Source organism: Paramormyrops kingsleyae, chromosome 5 (genome assembly GCF_048594095.1).
Source record: "Paramormyrops kingsleyae isolate MSU_618 chromosome 5, PKINGS_0.4, whole genome shotgun sequence".
NCBI lineage: Eukaryota > Metazoa > Chordata > Actinopteri > Osteoglossiformes > Mormyridae > Paramormyrops > Paramormyrops kingsleyae.
Window position 1 is genome coordinate 36,631,735 of NC_132801.1, and position 22,288 is coordinate 36,654,022.

Consider the following 22,288-nt stretch of genomic DNA (forward strand, 5'->3'; position numbering starts at 1 on the left):
TGCCTGCCTTCCCTGGTGTTCCCTCCTGCTCCCTCCTGGTCCCCTCCGTCACTCCCTCGTCCCGTCCCCTTGGTCCCTGGGTGGTCCCCTCCTGCTCCCTTCTCCCTCTCCCCTGCGGCCCCTCCGGCCGCTGCCCGTCGCCCGCCTGGGCCTTTTCGTGCTCCCCTTGTTCCTCCTCCCTTTCCGTTCGTCCCGCCTGTTTCTCCTTCAGGTCCCTTTGTCCCTCCTTTTGGCACCCCTGGCCCTTTCGTGTCGCCTGTGGGTGTTCCCCCTGTGTCTCCCTTCTGGGTCTGTCTCTCCGCTTTCCCTGTTCTCTGTCAGGTCCTGTCCTTCGTTTCGTCCCTGTTCGTCTTTTGCGTCTCCGTCCTGTTCCCTGGGTTTGGTTGACGTTCTGTTTTGTCTTTCAGGTCCTGTTCCCTCGTCCCGTCCGTCGCCTCCTCCCTGGCGCGCCCGGTGTGCGCGCCTTTGGGGGGGGGTTATGTCACGCCCCGCTCCGTTCGCTCCCGATGTGTGCCACGCCCACCTCATTACCTCCTGTTTCGCCCTAAGTGTTCCCACCTGTAGCTCGTTCTGTTACCTAGTCTTGTGTATTTAGTCCGAGTCTCAGTCTGTATTCCCCAGATCTGTCATCGTTGTATGGTCCGTCGTTGTCTGCACCTGTCCTTCTGCCTACAATAAACCCTTCAACTGGACCTTTTGGCTTCGTTCGCCTGCTTCCGTGCTCGCGTCCCACCCCGAAGCTGACACACATATTGTTCATTTTTATTTATTATATTTATATATTTCTCTGCTAAAGGCATATGAAATGATAAATTCCCACAAAAATTAAATTTGCATCCCGTAGTTCCAGCAATACCGTAACAGCAGGACCTTCCCACCGGATCCGACAGCCAGATCAGGCAGCATGTCTCCGCTCTGGTCCACAGTACCACTAATAGACTGGCCAAAGTATTTGAGGCCTGGGACTATTGTGGAGCCCAGGATTCTCTGCAGGTGGACAAAGGGAAAGTCAACAGTGACCAAAGATGGAAGAGTAAGCATTCACGAGGGAAAGACACACAACACGGTCGGAATTTCACTTTGCTGAGAAAATATGCATGTCTATCTTCATATGGTCTCAACAAGTGAGCCATGTGGCAAAGAAATCATTTTCTCACAGTCCTTAATAATGACAAAGCTAACAAATTATGTGCTAGTTACAAGTAAGAATATTTTCTCTTCCTGCTCATTTTCTGTACCTGCAGTCTCCCCCGCAGCTTCTCTCACCTGTGAGTACGTGGGATTTATTCCTGTTTGTGCACCAGAGAAGATGTACAGGCCACCCTTGCCATCATTTTCCAAAGGGGCTCCCACAGCCACCTCAGCTATTCCATCCCCATTCAGGTCAGCGAGGGCAGCGAGTGAAGCTCCAAACCTTCCTCTCATCCCTGCTTCCCCCATCAGTGGCTGCTCTGTACAAGATGCACCTACGCGCAGCTTAAATATATAGGAGAAGATATTTTACATGACAGTGGGCTGCTTACATTAACACAGCAACACAAAACTTTCCATAATAAATGTACTGGAAATGCTGCACAACAGAATGTGTCTTTACCGCATCCTGCAGGGAACAGACAGTCACTTGTCCTTCACTGTCTCTGTCAGTATTTATGTACATTGGAGCCGATATGAGTAATAGGTCAGTACTGGAATCCGAATTCAAATCCACCACACAGACCTCAGCGCCAAAATATGAACCAATCTAAGAGGAGAGAACATTTTTTAAAAATTTGTAATTATATCTTTCGTTACAGGCTGTTCAGCTGCAAATGTTTTTTTAATTTCTATCAAGTCAAGTATTCCCATAATTACTATTCCCCCTGAACCACAGGGCAACACACAACTGTCATAATAGGGGAAGGCTTTTCACAATACATAAAGTGCAAAATACAGGACAGTGTGAAACAGGGGGGCAGACAGAAAGGATTATATACAGTACAATGTGCAATGTGTTTGTAAACAATTTGTGGTAACGCTTTACATTAGGGCTGGGACGATTATTCGACGTAGATTATAAAAATGCGTCGACGTGGAGTTTTAGTGTAGACTAGTGTAAAACTACGTAAATGTTTTGTAACGGCAATGCTGATACGCTATAAACATATTGTAAGGGAAAGTATCTCCTCGGGAGCATGTTAACGCTGTCCTTTTAAGAATGGCGCAATAAAACAATCTGCTAATAACTTAACTTTACTGTCCACTTGATTATCTCTTCGCCACTCGAGAGCTACAACATTTTATTTATTGGACCTGCGGCATGGTTTTCATTACCAATACAAAGTTATTCCGCTAATAAGCAGCCTAGTTGTTTCACTGCTGGCACCGTTAAAACTATATAAATTATAGACTGAATTCCGATATAGTTTTGAGCACTTTGAGATTTTTGGTAATGTAAAGTGTAGTATAAATAAAATGTATTATTATTATTATTTGTCTAATATCGCCGGTGCCAGCAGTGCCACACTATTTTGTAAGGCATGCATTGGCCAATCATGTAGCACATATGCATGTTGCATAAATATTAATAAGAAATCTCCTACCACTCTTCAAAAAGGAAATTTGCTGCCCGTCCCAATCCGTCCCGCCCCCCACGCACGAGGCAATATGGCTGCGTCTACCAGCAGAGTTCCGGATCTTCTAGAGAAACACGCGGCAAAAAAAGGCTCACGTGCGGTCTTCCAAAGTTTGAGAATACTTCAGTCATATGACACCTTTTCTGCACCTATACTGTAGCTGACGTTAATGACGCAGTTTCAGCCGTTTTATATTTTCTGTTTACTTATTGTGTCAGTGTTTGTTAAAAACATGTTTCTCTAGTTATGAAATCATTCCATGTTTTAGCATCTATTTCAAAATTAAAGTCAAATTGGTGTACTGAAATAATTAAGTAAAAACTATTGCAGTGATTGTTAACTTAAGTCTAACAGAAATCCTATTGAATCTCTTACGTTTTGTTTTTAATGCTCTAATGTTTAAGAAATGTTTAAATAAATTGAAATGTTAATGATAATTTTAGATTTGTGTGTGTGTGGGAGGGGGTGAATTGCTGTATTAAATGACTAACTTGAAAATATTTGCTTATCAATAAATTTATCATCAGATCAATCGAAAAAATAGTTGTTAGTTGAATAATCGAAAATAATAATAATAATAAAATAATCACTAGATTAATCTTTTAAAGAATAATCGTTTGGGACAGCACTACTTTACATTAACTGCACCCTCATAATGCATTCATTATGAATTCATACAACATTCAGTGCACCTTTATAATGCATTCATAGAACATTCATAGGCAGCATGTAAGTATACCTTATCCTAACATACCTCAACAACTTCAATATACATTAATGACAAACATACAATTATAATGTTTATTATCATATAATATTCATTATTAATGTATATTAAAGTTGTTAAGGTATGTTAGCATGTTAAGATGTTTTTACATGTTGCTTTTGAATGTTTTACGAATGCATTATGAAGGAACACTGAATGTTCTACGAATACATTATAAAGGCACTATGAGGATGCAGTTAATGTAAAGCGTCACCCAATAGGTAATACAGCAGCAGCAAAAACAGTGAAACAGTGAAAACTATCAATAAATAGATATAGAATAATAAGTAAAAGTGACAGGAGCCAGTCTAGTGGGGAGGTGAGAGTCACCTCAGGAACAGGTTCTAACATAATCATGAAATAATTTTCAACTGAAAATGTCTAATCTGGGATGACAAATTATTCTGGTTCTTACTGATACTAGTAAGAACGTTTCTTTGTGAGACCTGTTAATGCTTAGCAAAAATCATTACAATATTCAAGACCATTATTGTTATATTTCTACAATATTATATGTATTTTAAGCATATTTGATTCCATCAGTATTAACTCATTATGTATGTTACATTGTTGCTTTTAGATTGTTTTCATGGTATAAAACCACCTAAGACTTTTCCTGTAATTCTAGTCTACATGAAGCACTCTGTCATGGAAGATATTCCATTGCACCTGCGAAACCATAGATATTTGCCTGTATTGTTAGACTGCATTACCCAGATGCAGGCACCTGACTAACAAATATAGAGTGAGTAGAGTGTCTGATTAACATAACTCTATACATTATATATTCCTAATGGTTTCCTTTGTAACATCACTCAGGCATTTCATAAGGTCAGAACTGAGAATGAAATTATTACAGAAGACTGTAAGGATTTAAGACACACCTGCGTGGCTTCAAGGATCTTGTGTACTCTTTTATTTATCATAATAATAACTCCTCCTTTGTGCTGATATCGCGGGGCTCCTAAAATGACAGTGCTCTGGTTGTTTGTGCCACGGAACAATGGGACAGCCATGGAATAGCCTGAGAAAAGAGTTGAACAAAAAATGTTATAACACTTTGTAAAAACAAATGGCTGTTTTGATGAGTGCCAATTTGGAAAACCTGACCTAGATATCCAAATTTGGTTGTACTGAAAAAATGCCCCCAAAAATGAGGATTTAACAACAAATATGCTAGACCACAAATAAGGTATATAATCATTTAAAAATAGACTGACATATTTTGCAGACAAATACGTAATTGTTTTGTTTTATTTTTGTGTCAGTAACCCTGACCAGGATAGTCATTAGAAGAAGGATGAAAGTTATTTATTGTTTGTGGTAATTACTCTTCCTGTTGTTCTCTGAAGTGACAGCTACTGTAGGAGGCATGTGTTTCTCATTGTGTGAATAATATGACAATAATACATCTCACTGTGATGACGGCGTGCGGGCGAGCGGGGAAGCAAGTGAGGGAGCCGTGAATCGGACGAAAACAGTGTTTTAATCAGGGCAGACAGCACAAAACAAAACCACGTTAATGACAGACCTGGGGAAACTAACTCAGACACAGATTAAATACACAAGACAAGCCGAAAATAACAGGAAACAGGTGATCACAATCGGGGTAGTACACGTAGGTAATGAGGGGGCGTGGCACACATGAGGATCGAACGAGCAGGTCATGACACTCACAACTGACTTTAAAACTTGGACTTGTGTGAATGGATATAGATGCCTTGTTATTGTAACATATGATCCATAACATGTCATATAAAAAACAGCAGTGGGACCTAGTTTAAGTTTGTGACTATGTTTGTGCATAAACTCAGAATTAGTATTATAAAATTATATGTACATTCTGAACATCTACATTATGGATGGATCAATGTATTGTGATGAATTGATTATTGGCAGAGGAACATTTCTTAATATTCATAATGAAAATTCAAGGACCTTTTGGTTATTCACATCCGTACACAGTGCATGAGTTTCGGGAAACTCGTCCCTGTTTTGTAGCACAGAACGCTCTTTCCAGTGGTTAAAATAATCTTGGAGGTGGAATGCTTTTTGTAGCACAAAATTTTTTGTTAGCTATGGTAGCAATTAGAGGGCCGATATTTGACATTTTTTAATGTATCGGCAACAGCCAATATCCAAGTGTAGTACACCAATTTACAGACAGGCACGTCTGCGGGCAGCACAGTGTTATTGTTGCTGTGGAACACGTGACCCATGCTGCCTTGTGCAGGACCCCAGCCAGAAGTTTTGGAAGAGTCCTGGGAGAAAACGGTAAGGCTTAAATTCTGATCTTTCAAAGACCTATTTATTTAACTGGTTTGCTATGAAATGTTACTTTAAAAGAAAACGCGAGCACTTTTGAAAGAGAACGGGAATTACGCTGTCGGGAACTGGCATAATGATAATGAGCCTTCAACCAACTGTAGCTTACAGGTAATGTTAAGGATGATGGCTATGATGTCGCCCACCGTGGTCGGCGTGTTTGCTTTGCTCTTCCGACTTTTTTGTGTTAGTGTTTTCTTGCTTTTTAAACATACACCCAGCCTGTGTAATATTGCGATACAGCCGTGCGGAACCTCTTGACATGAGCTAATAATGTGCCAGAAACAAGCTCGTCAGACTTTCATTTCTCCCAGAGACTGGACCTAGCCAACATCAGCCGGGAAGGCCCAGCAGCCCCGGGCATCACATGAGTGGCGAAGGCGACAATCAGCACGCCCAAAGCAGAAACGAGGGAAGAGAGGTGGGCTGCACGCGAGGCTCCCCCAAGCGAGCTCGATGGGCTGAATGACCTCCTCTCGTTTGTATAGTTCTTATGTTCTTAAAGGCTAGAGCTACAAAACCTCACGCTGCCTAGCCTGTTACTAGCTAATGTCCGCTCACTTAAAAACAAAATACATGAGCTGAGAACAAGGGTTACCACACAGCGTGAGATAAGGGACTGTTGTGCTCTCACGTTCACGGAAACCTGGCTGTCGGACATTATACCAGACTCTACAGTTGCGAACACATTCCCTGCACCGCGGAGACCGTACATCAGCCTTGGGGAGGAACAGAGGAGGAGGCGTTTGTTTATACATGAACAATAGATGGCGTGTGAATGCACAGGAAGTTGAAACACTCTGTTCTACTGACATTGAACTGTAGACATTTTTAAGTGCCAAGGAAATTAAGCGCTGTGTACCTGGTGTCTGTTTACATTCCACCGCGGGCAGATCATGTGGCTCAGGGTGCTGAGCGATGTTATCAGCAGACATGAGTCTGCTCACCCTGGTGCTGTTTTCATTGTGGCTGGAGATTTTAATCATTGCAACCTGAGGAAGGTTTTCCCCAAATATCACCAGCATGTATCCTTTCCATCAAGGGAGCGCAATACTCTTGACCAAGTCTACAGCAACGTGAAGGACGCCTACAGAGCAGTACCACGCCCCCACTTTGGCAAGTCGGATCATCTGTCTATATATTATTTAGCCTACAGACAACTGCTCAAGAGAGGTCCTGTATGTAAAATAATAAAGCTATGGAATGAAGAAACGGAGCAAACTCTTCAGGACTGCTTTGAGAGTGCTAACTGGGACGTCTTTAGAACTGCTTCTCTGAGGGGAGACTCCATTGTCGACTTGGAGGAGTATGTTGCTGCTGTATCTGGGTATATCAGCACATGTACCGACATCATCGTTCCCACAAAACGCTGTAGGCGTTATCCAAATAATAAACCTTAGCAGTGTCAGTGACAACAGTGGAGGTGTGCCGGGTCCTGAGCCGAATCAATCCACATAAGGCAACAGGCCAAGACTCCATCCCAAGGTGCACACTCAAGGTCTGCTCATCTGAGTTAACTGGAGTTTTCATGGACATATTCAACCTGTCCCTGGCACAGGCATTTGTGCCTTCTTGCTTTAAGGTTACCACCAAAGAAATCTCAGGTGTCACTGCACTCACTGCTATTGTGATGAAATGCTTTGAGAGACTAGTCATGGCACACATTCAGAAATCAATCCCAGCGACCCTCGATCCCCTACAGTATGCTTATCGCCAGAATCGGTCCACTGATGATGCAGTCAACGCTGCTATTCACACAGTCCTCACTCACCTGGAGGGAATTAAGAGACACATATGTGAGGATGCTGTTTATTGATTATAGCTCAGCTTTCAACACAGTTATCCCACGTTTTTTTTTTGGGGGGGACCCCTGCTCTTGAGGATTTCCATCTAATCCTAGCGATTTACATACATTCATAGACTTAATTGTGCCTTTTAATTCAGCTAAAGTAGCGGTGCAGCTTCTGAGCTAGACAAATGTGGGAGATTGAGAGGACAAAGAAAGGAGGAAAGGTCAGTTAAAGTATATTTAGTTTCAGAGGTATACAAGTCATACAAGAACGAGCAAAGTTTCATTAACATGCTTTCTGTCCATCAAGATGTCACCAGATGGTGATTTCACAGAAGAGATAGTAGCAAACTTTTCATTGCTAAGCAGAAGTAAGGCTATATAAGTGACTAGGTCTACTTCCATTAAATAATAGTTTTGCCTAGTAATTAAAAATTAAAAAATAATTTAAAAAAAAGTAATTAAAAAATCTGCTCTATACCTACATAGCTGATTAAGTCTCAGTTCTAACAACATTGATTTTGGTTGTCCTGGTTTTCGAAATGGATTGCTGATTCTCCCTTTACAAGGATGCCAGCTGAGATTCAAGACCAGATATTTTTTAGCCATGCTTTGTGAACAAAACAGGGATATAAAATGGCATTGTTCCTGGTAAAACCATATTAATATTATACAAAGCATTCCACATTCTACACAGATCATCAACTGAACCTTGATTAAATGAGATAACTGTAACTCTAAAAATAAAATAAAACCCTAACCCTAAAGACGGTCTGAAATCCTATTAACTAGTTGTGTGGTGATGGCATAGTCAAATTCTTGGCTGTCCTTTAATTTTAAATTCACTAATTAACTGTTTCATCCCATGAAACTGAGCAGTATTTAATATCCCTTGTAGAAATAATACTTCGAATTTTCTCTGCTGTTATAACTGCTAGAGGAGGATACTTTAATTAATCAGAGATATGACATTTTCTTGCGAATAAAGGTACTCAAATGGTGAACATAGTGTACATTTATTTATTAGCAAAGAATATTGAGTATATTTTTAGTAAATGTTAAATGAGTTACATGCAAATGTGGAAAATCTAAGTGTGTGCAAACTTTTGACTGGTGGTGTACATACACAATATGCTGGCTGAAAAGAAAGTAAAATACAGTGGTACCTCGGTTCTCGAACTCACTAGAATTTGAATTTCTTGAAAGTCGAACAAACCAGTTTGACCTAGAACTCAATCTGAATATCAGAAGTCGAACCGTGAAGGCTGACCTAATATAAATTGTACAGTACGTGCCAGGAAATGAGTCATACTACAATGCAATTCTTACTTGAATGCCTTCTTCACAGGCTGGATGATTAACCAAATAAAGCAGTGCAACATTACAGTAACTAACAATAAATAAACCAGTAACTTACGTGTACTATTAGACCATTTATGTAATTTATTTAAATTACATAAATAAATTCACTGAAAACCAGTTCTCACTGCTAATCGTGATATTCGGGAGAAATAGCAGATTACGCATCGGAACTGCCTGGGATACAAACGTCATGCGTGTAACTAAACTCTTCAGCCAATAAGAGCAAAGGTGTGTCGTCACGGAGGCGGTTCCAGTTTGTGCAGCCGGGTGAGAGGTCGCAATGCATCTCACCGTAATGCATTGCATCAGGATCAGAATGCGTTGCTTTAAGCCAGCGCTGTAAGCAAGTCGAACGCACCCAATGACCGGACTGGGGAAACAAGCTGAAACGCGGACTTAATACAGAGGACTAATGACAACAACCAGAAACAACTGATCACATGGGGATCCCACACGAGGTTAACGAGGGGGCGTGGCACACCGAAGGAGCGGACGATCGGGGCAGGACAGGGGTAATGTTGGGATAAGATCTTTATCGTTTTGGAAGCCATTAAGAAAAAAATGCTCTTCTTGTTTTATCCTGTTCATTTTGTGTTTAAATGCTAAAAAAACCATATGTAGGTGTAATTTTGGGGGACTGGGAACCAATTAATTGGTTTTCCATTATTTCTTATGGGAAAAATTCGATCACTTTTTAGGATTAGATCCGGAGTCCGGAACAGATTAAGTTCGAGAACCGAGGTACCACTGCCCTAAGATTTCTTGCGTGAGCACGAGAGTCAAAAAGCATGTCACACCAGACGCGTGAGAGTTGGCAACCCTGGCAATGCGTGTGTTTAAGGTCTGTTAAGATTATAAATTTACAAATCTCATCCACACCCAGAGCCTTACCATCGAAGAGTTTTTTGACTACTTCAGTGTCCTCAACCCTAGATATGGGAAAGTCCCTGTCTGAGTTGCCGCTGTACTTCCTCCAAGTAAAGCCCTGCTTCCTCCTCCTGAGTTGCCTGACAGTTTGCCAGAACATTTCACTTCCACTGGCTGTAACTGCCAAAGCCACATTTCACTTGTCCTGCCCAAACCTGTCATCTGCTTCAGGAGTCCCACAAGACAACCAAGCTCAGAAGGCCTCCTTCTTCAGCCTGACAGCTCCCTTTACCACTGGTGTTAACTAGAGATAGACCAATATATCGTTTTACCAATATTTTCCCCGATATTTAAGCATTTTACCATAATCGGTTATCGGTTTTGTAATATCGGGTTCACCGATAAACGCCGCCATCTTGTGGGTGTTTTGAGAATTACGCGCATGATCGCCATTGCAGCACGGCGTCTGACGGGAAACAACGACTGCGTGCACAGGTAAAGTATACTTACTTGCTTTGCTATATTTAGTAAACTTTATTTAACATAACAGCTATTAATGCACAAATTAGATGTGTTACATAAATGACTGATATGTAGTTTATGCAGCTTGGCTCTAAGAAATAAAGACGAACTCACAGTCACGTAAGATAATCCGTCAAATCCTGTCACAATAAAGACGTAACTTTGCCTGAAATAAATAATATACAACCATTAATAAGCACATGTTGTAAATAAAAGCGCTGAATTTAATTCTCTCTCATGTTGTCTATATACTCATCATTAGTCTCGTGAAGTTGGTCGGCTAAAATAACCCATCAAGTCCTATCCCAATAAATATGTAACTTTGCATGAATTAAATAATTTACAGTCATGGATGGGTGCATCTTGTAAATAAAAGCGCTGAATTTAATTCTCTCTCTGTTGTCTACATGCTCATCATTAGTCTTGTGAAGTCGGAGTCACGAATGCTAAGATAAACCGTCATGTCAGCCTGTTCCAATAAAGACGTAACTTGCCTGAATTAAATACAGCCACTAACGAGCGTCTATATGCTCATCAATGGAAGTCGCTTCCATTTTGCTGTTCACTCACCGGGTTGATGCTCATGAAATGCTCCAGCACAGCCACCGCATATAACTTTTAACAAGATTCACTAAAACACCCCGAATTATATTGACATTTACTATATAACCATCATTCCGCTAATAAACATCTTCTAAATAAATATAACTAAGAAATTGAATGCGCTTTGTCAGCACGCATTTCATAATCTAGAACGTTTTTTCAAAAACGCAATTGTGGTATAACGTATCAGAAAAGCAATAAAAAACTATGTTTTGTTTGTTATATTTCAATATTTCAGAATATTATTCAGTAAATTAACATTATCCAGCAAGTTATTCTTCACTCTTTAGCCTATAAACAGCTTTATAAACCTAATAGAACTGTAGTTTAAAATGAAGTTACATTTCTGCAAAGTTGATATGACTCCTGTGCTTGAAATCAGTCAACACTAACTAATGTTAGTGTTGCTGCTCATGCTTTTCTCTGTAGACTCTGTTTTCTACACTACAACCTCGTTCTTCTCAACTGGGAGTATTAAGTTGAAATAAAGGTACTGTAGCTGATTACGAGAAAGATCTCGGTATGTATGTTGATGCTTCTATGTCCCACTCTCGCCAGTGTGGGGAAGCAATAAAAAAGGCGAACAGAATGTTGGGTTATACTGTATCTCTAGGTGTGTGGAGTTTAAGTCAAGGGAGGTGATGTTATACTTATATAATTCCTTGGTAAGACCCCACCTAGAATACTGTGTGCAGGTTTGGTCACCATACCTCAAGAAGGACATTGCTGCCTTAGAAAAGGTGCAACGAAGAGCTACGAGAATGATTCCTGTTCTTAGAGGAATGTCTTATGAGGAGAGGTTAGCGGAACTGAATCTGTTTAGCCTTGAGCAAAGGAGACTAAGGGGGGATATGATTCAGGTCTATAAGATTCTAACGGGTCTGGATGCTGTTCAGCCAAAAGACTATTTCAATATTAGTCTAAATACTAGAACTCATGGCCATAAGTGGAAATTAGTGGAAACATTTTAAAACAAATTTGAGGAAGCACTTCTTTACACAGCGTGTAGTTAGAGTACGGAATAGTCTTCCTGCTAGTGTGGTGGAAGCCAAAACCATGGGTTCCTTTAAATCAGAGCTAGATAAGATTTTAACAACTCTGAGCTATTAGTTAAGTTCTCCCCAAACGAGCTTGATGGGCCGAATGGCCTCCTCTTGTTTGTAAATTTCTTATGTTCTTATGTTCTTAAGCTGCATTAAAACAGCAATGTTATTTTTTTCAGGTGGCTAAGAATGTTACCCGTTTTTTTTTTTTTACCTCATTGAAGATTTTATTTTTGAACAAAAACACTTTAGTAACAGTGCACTTCTTGTATTTTTTGCACTTTCAGACCCCTCTATTTATTGGTATATAAATAAGAGTTTTGATTTGTATGCAAGGAGGGAGCAATTGTTATAAATAAAACAGTTTGTTCGATTCAGTGGTGTTGTAATCATTGTGTCAAAAACAGAAGTATAATAGTAAATAAATATCGGTTCTGAATATCGGTTATCGGGCACATAAACATGCAAATAATTGGTATCAGTATCGGTAATAAAAAATCAATATCAGTCGATCACTAGTGTTAACCACCGGGTCCGGGGATTGCCACCGTGACAGGCACCAATAAATCGAATCGTGATAGAAATGAAAGATTTGCAATGCATCAAATTGTTCTCCCAATAATCGTAATCAAATCGAATAGCCATTGGGCCAATGATTATGTCCGTAATATACATGCATGTTTTCTTTATGTGTTTAATTTGCAATATATTTGTCTGATAGCAGGACAGTGTCATCATAATGAATCCGGCACACATTTTAGGGTTCAGGTAACATTTGCTGTGACAATCAGCCTGCACTTCTGTCTCTATGTTAGACATAATGGATAACCAATGCACAAATATTATTATTTGTACGCAGGGATGCTGTACCTGTGTAACTGTCATTCTCCACACTGTCGCTGCTGTCAAAAAGATCCTCTCCCATTAAGTAACTTCCCTTCCAGTTAAATGCCCCAACGGCACCTAACAAGACTTTTCCCTAAACAAACAACAAAACAGCAACAACAGCAGTAGCAATTACATTCTCCACTTAAAGAATATACCAGGAAAAACAGAAGCAGGTAAGAAGTCTTTAGAGAAAGGATGTGTACCGTGGGCATGAAAGCTGAACTAAACCCCTCTTGACCTAATTCCATCTTAAAGGATTCTCCTGATGATGTCCCTAAAGAAAAAAGGTGATAGATCAGTTCAATTTGTACAGGTTTAATACTTCTTTTACTGTTACTGCTGCTACTATTACTGCTAATGATAACAGTGTTCATAAGAATATCAGTAATAATATCACCTTCCCATATTGCTTGAAATCAAGCAATACAGACATGTGAATTATTAAATACATAAATGCATTTATTGTAACAGGGATAAATGAGAAGATAATGGCAAATTAAAAGCAAATGGGATTACAGTATAAACAAGAAAATCAGAGAGCTACTGTACAATACCTTCGACAGAAAAGATACTTTTCTCTAGTGTGTCCCTAAGGTTATCCAAAGCTTGGAAGTCATTCACCCGAAACAGATGATTTTCTGTCGGATTGGAGGCGATAGTTCTCAACTCCTGTAGTGCAGTGAGATCATGGAAAGCATTGCCGACCTGTGGGGACCAAGACAGAAAGTAATAGCTTTATTATTAAGTTGCAAATCAAGCTAAGAATGTTTGTGTAATTATATGTCATCAAGCGTAATTATATGTAATAATTCTTTACCTGCAGCGAAAATAAATAATAGCAAAAGGTCAAAGTACTACCAGCAAAAGAGCAATATGTTACAGGAAAACAATTGCAAATTTTTCAGAAATTATATTTTATGTTGTTATTAACCAATGTTGACATGAAAAATATAACCAAAATCTTTATTAGCTGGAATTGTAAAGCAATGATCATTCCAGTATTGATTCATCATTTTGATTTTTTTCAGACTGTTGAGTCAGTAAATTCATTGTTGGAGACAGGACTTCATGGTTCATATGCATTATCTTAAACGTAATGACACATTATTTTCCTTCTACAAGCACACATTAAAGGTACCCCAATGGCGTAACGGATGATGCCCCTCCTCTCAGCCTCATTAACCACAACACTTAAGGGAGTGCTGTCTCCATAGGTCTTTCCATCTGTGATGACCAGTAAGACCTTAACAGCATCTGGCCTCGCTCCTCTGTTTGGTACAAACAGCTCATTTCTGAAAAAGCAAAATACAATGAAGTAAAATGTAGTGGGTTTATAGGACAGAAGTATCAAAGTATTACCAGCATGTAGAACACAACTGAAAATTACTTTTCTTCATTTCATACTCAGGTGACTGTGACCCTGTACTGAGTAAACAGTTATGGACTTTATAAATGGATGGAAATATGGATGGATACACAATTTAATTTAGTAAGTTGATCATTTTAATAAAAAAAAAATTGGCGTCACCACCATTAAATCTTAGGGGGACGTGCCCCCCTCACATTTCATGATTATTCATTTGGACCTCCCCCACATTTAACATAAAATATTAGTTTTATATATATCGGTACTTGAAACCATGATTGGCAAGTTTATGACTGGCTGCCCAATAACAAAAAAAACACAGTTCCTCACCCTCAGCAGACTAAGAACTGTTACTGGAAGAATACAGGGAATCCAATAAAATGATGCATATTTTTTTGTCAACATCCATTACTTTTTTTATCATCTTTTAATAAATACATGGCATGCCTAACATTATTGTATGAAACTGCTTTAATGTGAATATATTTTCAAAACTTTCAAATATACTTTCCACAAAGTCCAAAAATGTCAGGTGATACATTCATCAGAAAAAATAAGCAGAATTTGATACCTATTAAGACTGGTATTAACATGAAAGATACTAAATTTTTATAATTCTATAATTATAAAATAAATAATAATTAAAAGTAAATAACTCTACATGTATGTTGGCAACCTTTTGCACAGTTGCCGTGCAAGGTGGTACAAATCATGAAAAACCATCAAAACATTGCAACATAAAGAAGATAAAACTAATTTTTCTCATCCCGTTTAGTGATCTATTAAATAGCTTAATGTTCCCTTGCGATAAGTAAATTTTAATTTGATTTGACTAACATTTATCTTCTTTATTTGAATGCCCATTTTCAGCAAAATTTCCACTTCTATGTCAAATCAATCTGCCAAACTCTGCTGACTCAACCACAATCCTGAACTTTAAATACTGAGTTTCATGAAGTTAAACTGCCATTGAGTAGGTTTAGTTCCAAACTTTCTTTGCCAAGAGATTGCTTGAAACTCAATCTCAGTGTAATCTCAGTTTCAGGAATGGAAAGTGATCTGGTTCATATTTTTAACTCGGCATTCTGCACTAAACCCGCTTTCTGGAATACTCCCCTGTTCTGGGTTTGACTCAGTGTGAGATTGTTAATCTAGCACTACTTTCAAGCTAATTTTCAAAGTATAAGCAGATTAAATATGCAATTCAGTCCCTGCCCTGCTCTGCCTTGTGCCCTGCCTTGGTCTCCGGATGCCAATGACACTACACTGCACAGGACAAGCGGGTACAGCTGAAATTAGGAACTAATAACTAGGATCTGTAACTAAATAAGGTTAAAACCATTTGTTATTTCACATACCTAATACTTCAGGAACATTAAAATATCAAGGAAACACTAAGTGAAATACTAGTACATTACAAAGATGGACATGCCTTTCAGGTAAATAGGTTACCCTAAATTTCACACCAATGAATCAGTGCAACAATGAGCATCTGAAAGTGTGTGTTCTCTGGACTGTTGTCTCATCCAAGACTCACCATTCTTTATGCCTTGTTCTTCCCAGGAGAGACACCAGATAATACTAACATGAACTGTATGTAATAATGGCAATGTAAATAAATGGATATTTTGTTTAACAGGCTTATTCATTACACAACTTTATCTGAAGACATTTCACTTACACTACTCTTCGTATTGCAGTTGGAGTGTAAGTGTGACCTCTTTGCTGTCTTATTCTATCGATCATCCTAGACCAGTCTAAAGTTCTGAAAGCACTGAAGTCCATTTCGATATCAAACCGACTGGAATACTGCATTATACCAAACTGCAACATAAAATTAACTGGGTTAGCATATGATACAAGCAAACTTTGTTGATATGTTTTGAATCAAACAGAACCAGAATGAATTTTCAATAATTCAGTTTTTGATTTGAACATTGCATTGGTATGTGTTTTTTCCAAACAAAATGTTCCTCAGAATGATACTTTAGCATACAGTAAAACTATTATTACATATGTAGACTCAAGGAACTCAAGATATTCAACCAGATGGCATAATTCATAATTTTTTATTAAATAAACTCTGTAGAAAACAGATATTAATTGTTTGAGCATCATACTGAATCAGCAAACTGTAAATAAAATAATAAATAACATTTAAGAATATATTCAATGCATAAATTTATAAAGTATCTGAAAAAATGAATTGTAGTGTAGTTGTGAAATAATACAGTGAGTCTTTTCTTACTTACCTGACTATTCCGCCCTAAAAACTGTGTAATTAAATTTTTCATAAACATCTTCATCCGATCAAAATCTCCTGTTGAAACACTGCCTGAACCATCTATTAGGAACACGATATCTGTATCTGAAACAGGACAGTCTGTAGAAAAGAGGCAAGAAAAGAGCAATTAAAGACGATAGATATGAAGAAACTATTATTAATGAACTGTATACAAGTTTAAATGTTTGATGATTAAACCACTGCAGTCAATATCATTCCTGATGGCAGTGTGGCTACATATAAACATGAGCTTGCCACTAGTCTCATGATGAGCCGATTTGGGATAGGATGCCTTATGAATTATATTTAATGCTGATAAAATAATAAAGCAATCAGCTGCATAGTCCAAACAAGCTTATATGCTACAGCATAGGCTGTGATGTATTATTCCAAACCTGTCACTAAAAAGTAAAAACTCACACAAATGCACCATTAGGCATAATGTTGGTTACCAATTAGGCAGGTGTCCTGGTCAGGTAGTTCCGTTGGGGACCCTTGACCTAGTGTATGTTGTGTATGTATGAAGTCTGCCTATATGTATGTGGATGAAAATTCGGCACAAATGACATCCTGTATTGGTTCAGAGCAGAGCTTTTCACGATCCACTCAAATACATGCGATGCATTCAGTGTCGGTCAGTTAAAGTGCATCAAGACGAGGATTGTCCCACTCTCCTTGAACCAGTGTTTCCCTTAGGTTTACAGTTATGGGTTGGGGCGGGGGGGCAGACGGACACCGAAAGGATTCATGGTGTTCATGTGTTTCTTTTAATGACAGCTGTCAAAAAAATCAGGTGGCTTATGCGATATATTTTCCGTCGCACGCTCGCTGTCCGCTGGTGGGAGTGTGCTTCCCTGTGTGTGCGCGCACGTCTCTGTGCTCGCGCATCGGGGCGGAACCCCGCCATGCGCGATACAGTGAGCAGAGAATGTTAAAATAATTCTACATTTGATCATGTAGAGGTGCGTGACTCTATACAGCCCTCCAAAACAAGTAGCATTAAATGCAATTAAAATTGCTTAAGTCAGTTGCGGAATGCATGTAAAAGTCATTTGCATGCAATATGGCCATATTTTGGTGTTTCTCTGCCTAAAGTGCATATCTAGCTAAAGTGAGCATAACCCCCAGGTTTAAGTCAATAGGAGAATACACCTAAGTGAAAAACACACAGCTATGTGCTTTTTTTGGCATAAACGCAGGGGAGAATGTGCATTACAATCTAGTGGGTCTAGCTTTCTAACAAATCCCTTGGATAGGTGAAACTGGATGCGACTGGTAATATGATATTACACACATTGATAACATGCCATATTCCCTCTGAGTTAATTCTATTCCCCCGGACTCTGGGGAAGACATATGAACGATTTATCCAGGTATATTAGATTCTAACAGGTCTGGATGCTGTTCAGCCAAATGGCTACTTCAATATTAGTTTAAATACTAGAACGCGTGGCCATAGGTGGAAATTGGCGGGAATTCTGAGATTAAAGTCAGAATTCTGAGAAAAAAGTCAGAATTCTGAGATTAAAGTCAGAATTCTGAGAAAAAAGTCAGAATTCTGACTTTAATCTCAGAATTCTGACTTTAATGTCAGAATTCTGACTTTTTTTTCTAAACTCAGAATTCTGAGATTAAAGTCAGAATTCTGAGATTAAAGTCAGAATTCAAATAATATTTTCATGGTGGCCCTAATCCTCTTCCGTACCTTTCGGCCTCCGTCTGTAGCAGCGAACGTATCTTCGCTTTCTGGCGTCGTTAGATTACCCACGCAGTGCCGAAAGCGGTATAATAATATCAGAAGACGGGAAATATATAGCTTTTACAAATAGTAAAAAAATAAAAGTAAATGTTTATTTAAAAAAATGTTCTTTTTTCTTTCCAGTTAACTTATTTATTTTGTTATCTTTCTTAGAGTCCAAATTTCAGCTGCAAACACAGGGAAAGACGAAAGGCGGGGCAGCGACGATCTCTAAGTATTACAATAGTGTATGTCCCCGTTATTTCATGTCCCCACCTTCCATAATATTTTACAAGCTTATAAAAATGTTTAGGCTCGCTGGTCATAAAACTGCAATGAAAAAGTAGCAGGAGAGGTAGGTATTACTGCCTCACTGAGGGAAGGGTGCATGTCTTGAACTGCATTGGTCAATAAAATGTGCATTGAATACGCAACTTAACCCCATGCATGAGTGTGACGTGGGAACCCCGGATCTGCGGTTTCAGTTAAACACGTTTTACCGCAGTCCGGAAAAAAAAGTAAGTTTAAAAAGTCCAGAATGTTAACCATTTCATTCCTGAGTGTAACCACGTCTGCTTGTGATAAAGTAGAATATCTCATTAAAAATGGGGGAAAACTATGGGGCGCCGTTTGTAAAGTTACGAAACATTTTTGTACTTGCCACTTTTTCAACATTTAGTGCAATTTTCTGACATTTAGCTAGAAGTCAATGGTGTTGTGGATCATCATATTTTTTGCTGTGTAGATTATTTGCACAATTGTTCATCATATGTAAATATAAATGGTATGTTTATATATAAATATTAAATGTAAATGTCAAATATTTGTCTGAAAAAAATTCACCCTTATAATTTTTCTGTAAAGGTTGAAAAATATCTGTCGTATACTATTTCAGTTATCGCAGTAACAAGTGCCTTAGGCTATCCTTCTCTTTCATACAACTATGCAGTCCTGCATTAATTTTGGGGCAATTTGTTTCAAAATTTGAGCACTTCCATATCTTCACTTCATACTGTACAATGCTTCAGCAAAGTTTGAAAGGGATGCATCCCCTTTTCTCAAAGGTTTTTCGCTTTCTCCAACCTTTGAGAGACGATGGAATTCCAGACCCAGCAACGAGTTGACCACTTAGTTGGAAACACATGCCATTGTATGTTGTAAAGGAACTACAGTCTCTTGGTATAGTGGGACCACATGCCTGCAAAAAAAATCCAGATTTCTTTGATGGAAACTCAACATGCTAGAACTGACTAAGCATGAGTGAATGATGATCCACAGTGCAGATTACAAGAGAATGGGAACTTTTTTAAAAACTGCACTGAACTGAATCAGAATAAACACAAACATGATCAGGTAACCTATGCCCATTGAGGTAACACGTAAGAAACCAACACAAGGAACACCTGTAACTTATGAAACATCTACAATGACAAACAGAGGAACAGGGCAAGTACATAAACACACAGGAAATGAGGGCTAGACAAGGGACAGGTGTGGGTGATTACAAGTTAACCAAACACTAGGGCTAGGAATACCAAGGAACAGGTGACGGTCATTAACAATCACTCAATCAAGGACTCAAAGATTAGGAGCACAGAAAAGAATGGAATGGCCAGCTACACCTGCTGGTGAAATGGGGAAACAACAAGGCAGGGACTGATCCTGACAAGAACAACATCACAGGCAACAGGTCTTGAACCACCAATCCAAATGGTGTGACACCAGTGAGCCACCTTACTTAAAATATGTTAGATAAATATAGATAAATAGATACATAACATAGATAAATGGTAAGTCATAGAAGCATACTTACCAGTGTATTTGAAGATGTTGGGTCTTTAACCATTGACAGTCCAAGTGACATGTTTACAGCATACTCAGGAACTGTGTCGAAATATCCATATTTTTAATGAATGATTAAAATACAAACTGTTTTTTGCAATTTCTTATCAATGCAAAACTGAAACCCTTACCAAAAGAAGAGTCGTTTTCTAGCAGTACTTTAAACTGTGTTTTGTCTGTTTGAAATGTTTAAGCAAAAGTATTGTGATATATTTGTAAATGATACAGTATAAATACTTTACCTGTAATAGATATTTTAGAGCATGCAGAGTTTCCAGTTTCACAACGGTAAATCCTTCCTCTGTACTTTTCATCATACCTCATCAAAGGATCGCTAACTAACAACCTGTAAGTTAAAGAGAAACTGTTTATTTTGAGACCCAAACATCACTAAGGATGGGAGATCCACACATCTGTGCCAGAAGACTGCAGTGGTTCATCCCCGCACAGGTTTTTCATTAAACATATTCAAACAGGGAATGAACAGGCTGTTGAAGTGTATCCCTAAGTGTTTAACCAAAGTAGTGTGGGGGTTAACCTGGAGTCTGTGAGCCTATGATGGGTAGAAACAGAGCAGGAAGCAAACCCATGACCAAGTGTGTGAGTACAGGGTTACTCCAGAAAAGTACCAAAATTCTGCTGAAACTTAATATTAAAAGAAAGATTTTAATAATCTGCTAATCAGCATGCGAGGTGTCAGTGTTCAAGCCTGCTGAGTGTGTGTGTGTGTGTGTTGGGGGGAGAGGTCAACACGGATTGGCAGACATTCCATCATTCTTTAGTCTCTGTGGAAAACGGAAGGTCAATCTGCCAGCCTGGTTTAATAATGAATCAAAAACATGTTGCAGGCCCTATAAAATGATGTCACAGGCTGTATTACAGCCTTATTGGGCTGATTTTCCTAATTGCAGAAACATCTTAAATTTGATGGCTGCCGAACATACACTCACCTAAAGGATAATTAGGAACACCATACTAATACGGTGTTTGACCCCCTTTCGCCTTCAGAACTGCCTTAATTCTACGTGGCATTGATTCAACAAGGTGCTGAAAGCATTCTTTAGAAATGTTGGCCCATATTGATAGGATAGCATCTTGCAGTTGATGGAGATTTGTGGGATGCACATCCAGGGCACGAAGCTCCCGTTTCACCACATCCCAAAGATGCTCTATTGGGTTGAGATCTGGTGACTGTGGGGGCCATTTTAGTACAGTGAACTCATTGTCATGTTCAAGAAACCAATTTGAAATGATTCGAGCTTTGTGACATGGTGCACTATCCAGCTGGAAGTAGCCATCAGAGGATGGGTACATGGTGGTCATAAAGGGATGGACATGGTCAGAAACAATGCTCAGGTAGGCCGTGGCATTTAAACGATGCCCAATTGGCACTAAGGGGCCTAAAGTGTGCCAAGAAAACATCCCCCACACCATTACACCACCACCACCAGCCTGCAGAGTGGTAACAAGGCATGATGGATCCATGTTCTCATTCTGTTTATGCCAAATTCTGACTCTACCATTTGAATGTCTCAACAGAAATCGAGACTCATCAGACCAGGCAACATTTTTCCAGTCTTCAACTGTCCAATTTTGGTGAGCTCGTGCAAATTGTAGCCTCTTTTTCCTATTTGTAGTGGAGATGAGTGGTACCCGGTGGGGTCTTCTGCTGTTGTAGCCCATCCGCCTCAAGGTTGTGCGTGTTGTGGCTTCACAAATGCTTTGCTGCATACCTCGGTTGTAACGAGTGGTTATTTCAGTCAAAGTTGCTCTTCTATCAGCTTGAATCAGTCGGCCCATTTTCCTCTGACCTCTAGCATCAACAAGGCATTTTCGCCCACAGGACTACCGCATACTGGATGTTTTTCCCTTTGCACACCATTCTTTGTAAACCCTAGAAATGGTTGTGCGTGAAAATCCCAGTAACTGAGCAGATTGTGAAATACTCAGACCAGCCCGTCTGGCACCAACAACCATGCCACACTCAAAATTGCTTAAATCACCTTTCTTTCCCATTCTGACATTCAGTTTGGAGTTCAGGAGATTGTCTTGACCAGGACCACACCCCTAAATGCATTGAAGCAACTGCCATGTGATTGGTTGATAAGATAATTGCATTAATGAGAAATTGAACAGGTGTTCCTAATAATCCTTTAGGTGAGTGTATATGACATATCAAACACAAGTCTAGAGGCCAAACATATATAATAATAATAAAACCAGCTGTTTGAGAATAACTGTTGTAGCTGAATGTGGAGAAATGTAAATTAATTAAGTAGTA

General features: G+C 39.2%; 1 protein-coding gene and 1 long non-coding RNA gene across 2 annotated transcripts in view; one reads left to right on the plus strand and one right to left on the minus strand.

Annotated features, from left to right (window-relative positions):
* The window catches only part of LOC140590924 (uncharacterized), a 136,187-nt gene extending 115,700 nt beyond the window's left edge, over positions 1-20,487 (plus strand). Inside the window, exon 3 of the long non-coding RNA XR_011991830.1 lies at positions 20,458-20,487. This is a non-coding gene — a long non-coding RNA (uncharacterized lncRNA). The remainder of the gene's footprint in view (positions 1-20,457) is intronic.
* LOC111835831 (integrin alpha-M) overlaps positions 1-22,288 on the minus strand; it is a 47,246-nt gene that overhangs the window by 20,864 nt on the left and 4,094 nt on the right. Inside the window, exons 4-16 of the mRNA XM_072712686.1 lie at positions 20,250-20,353; positions 19,979-20,049; positions 19,249-19,363; positions 16,396-16,526; positions 15,825-15,967; positions 13,916-14,069; positions 13,332-13,482; positions 12,981-13,051; positions 12,760-12,868; positions 4,263-4,402; positions 1,595-1,741; positions 1,267-1,476; positions 857-987 (exon numbers count right to left, since the gene is read on the minus strand). Of these exons, the coding sequence (XP_072568787.1) occupies positions 857-987; positions 1,267-1,476; positions 1,595-1,741; positions 4,263-4,402; positions 12,760-12,868; positions 12,981-13,051; positions 13,332-13,482; positions 13,916-14,069; positions 15,825-15,967; positions 16,396-16,526; positions 19,249-19,363; positions 19,979-20,049; positions 20,250-20,353 (1,677 nt within the window). The remainder of the gene's footprint in view (positions 1-856; positions 988-1,266; positions 1,477-1,594; positions 1,742-4,262; positions 4,403-12,759; positions 12,869-12,980; positions 13,052-13,331; positions 13,483-13,915; positions 14,070-15,824; positions 15,968-16,395; positions 16,527-19,248; positions 19,364-19,978; positions 20,050-20,249; positions 20,354-22,288) is intronic.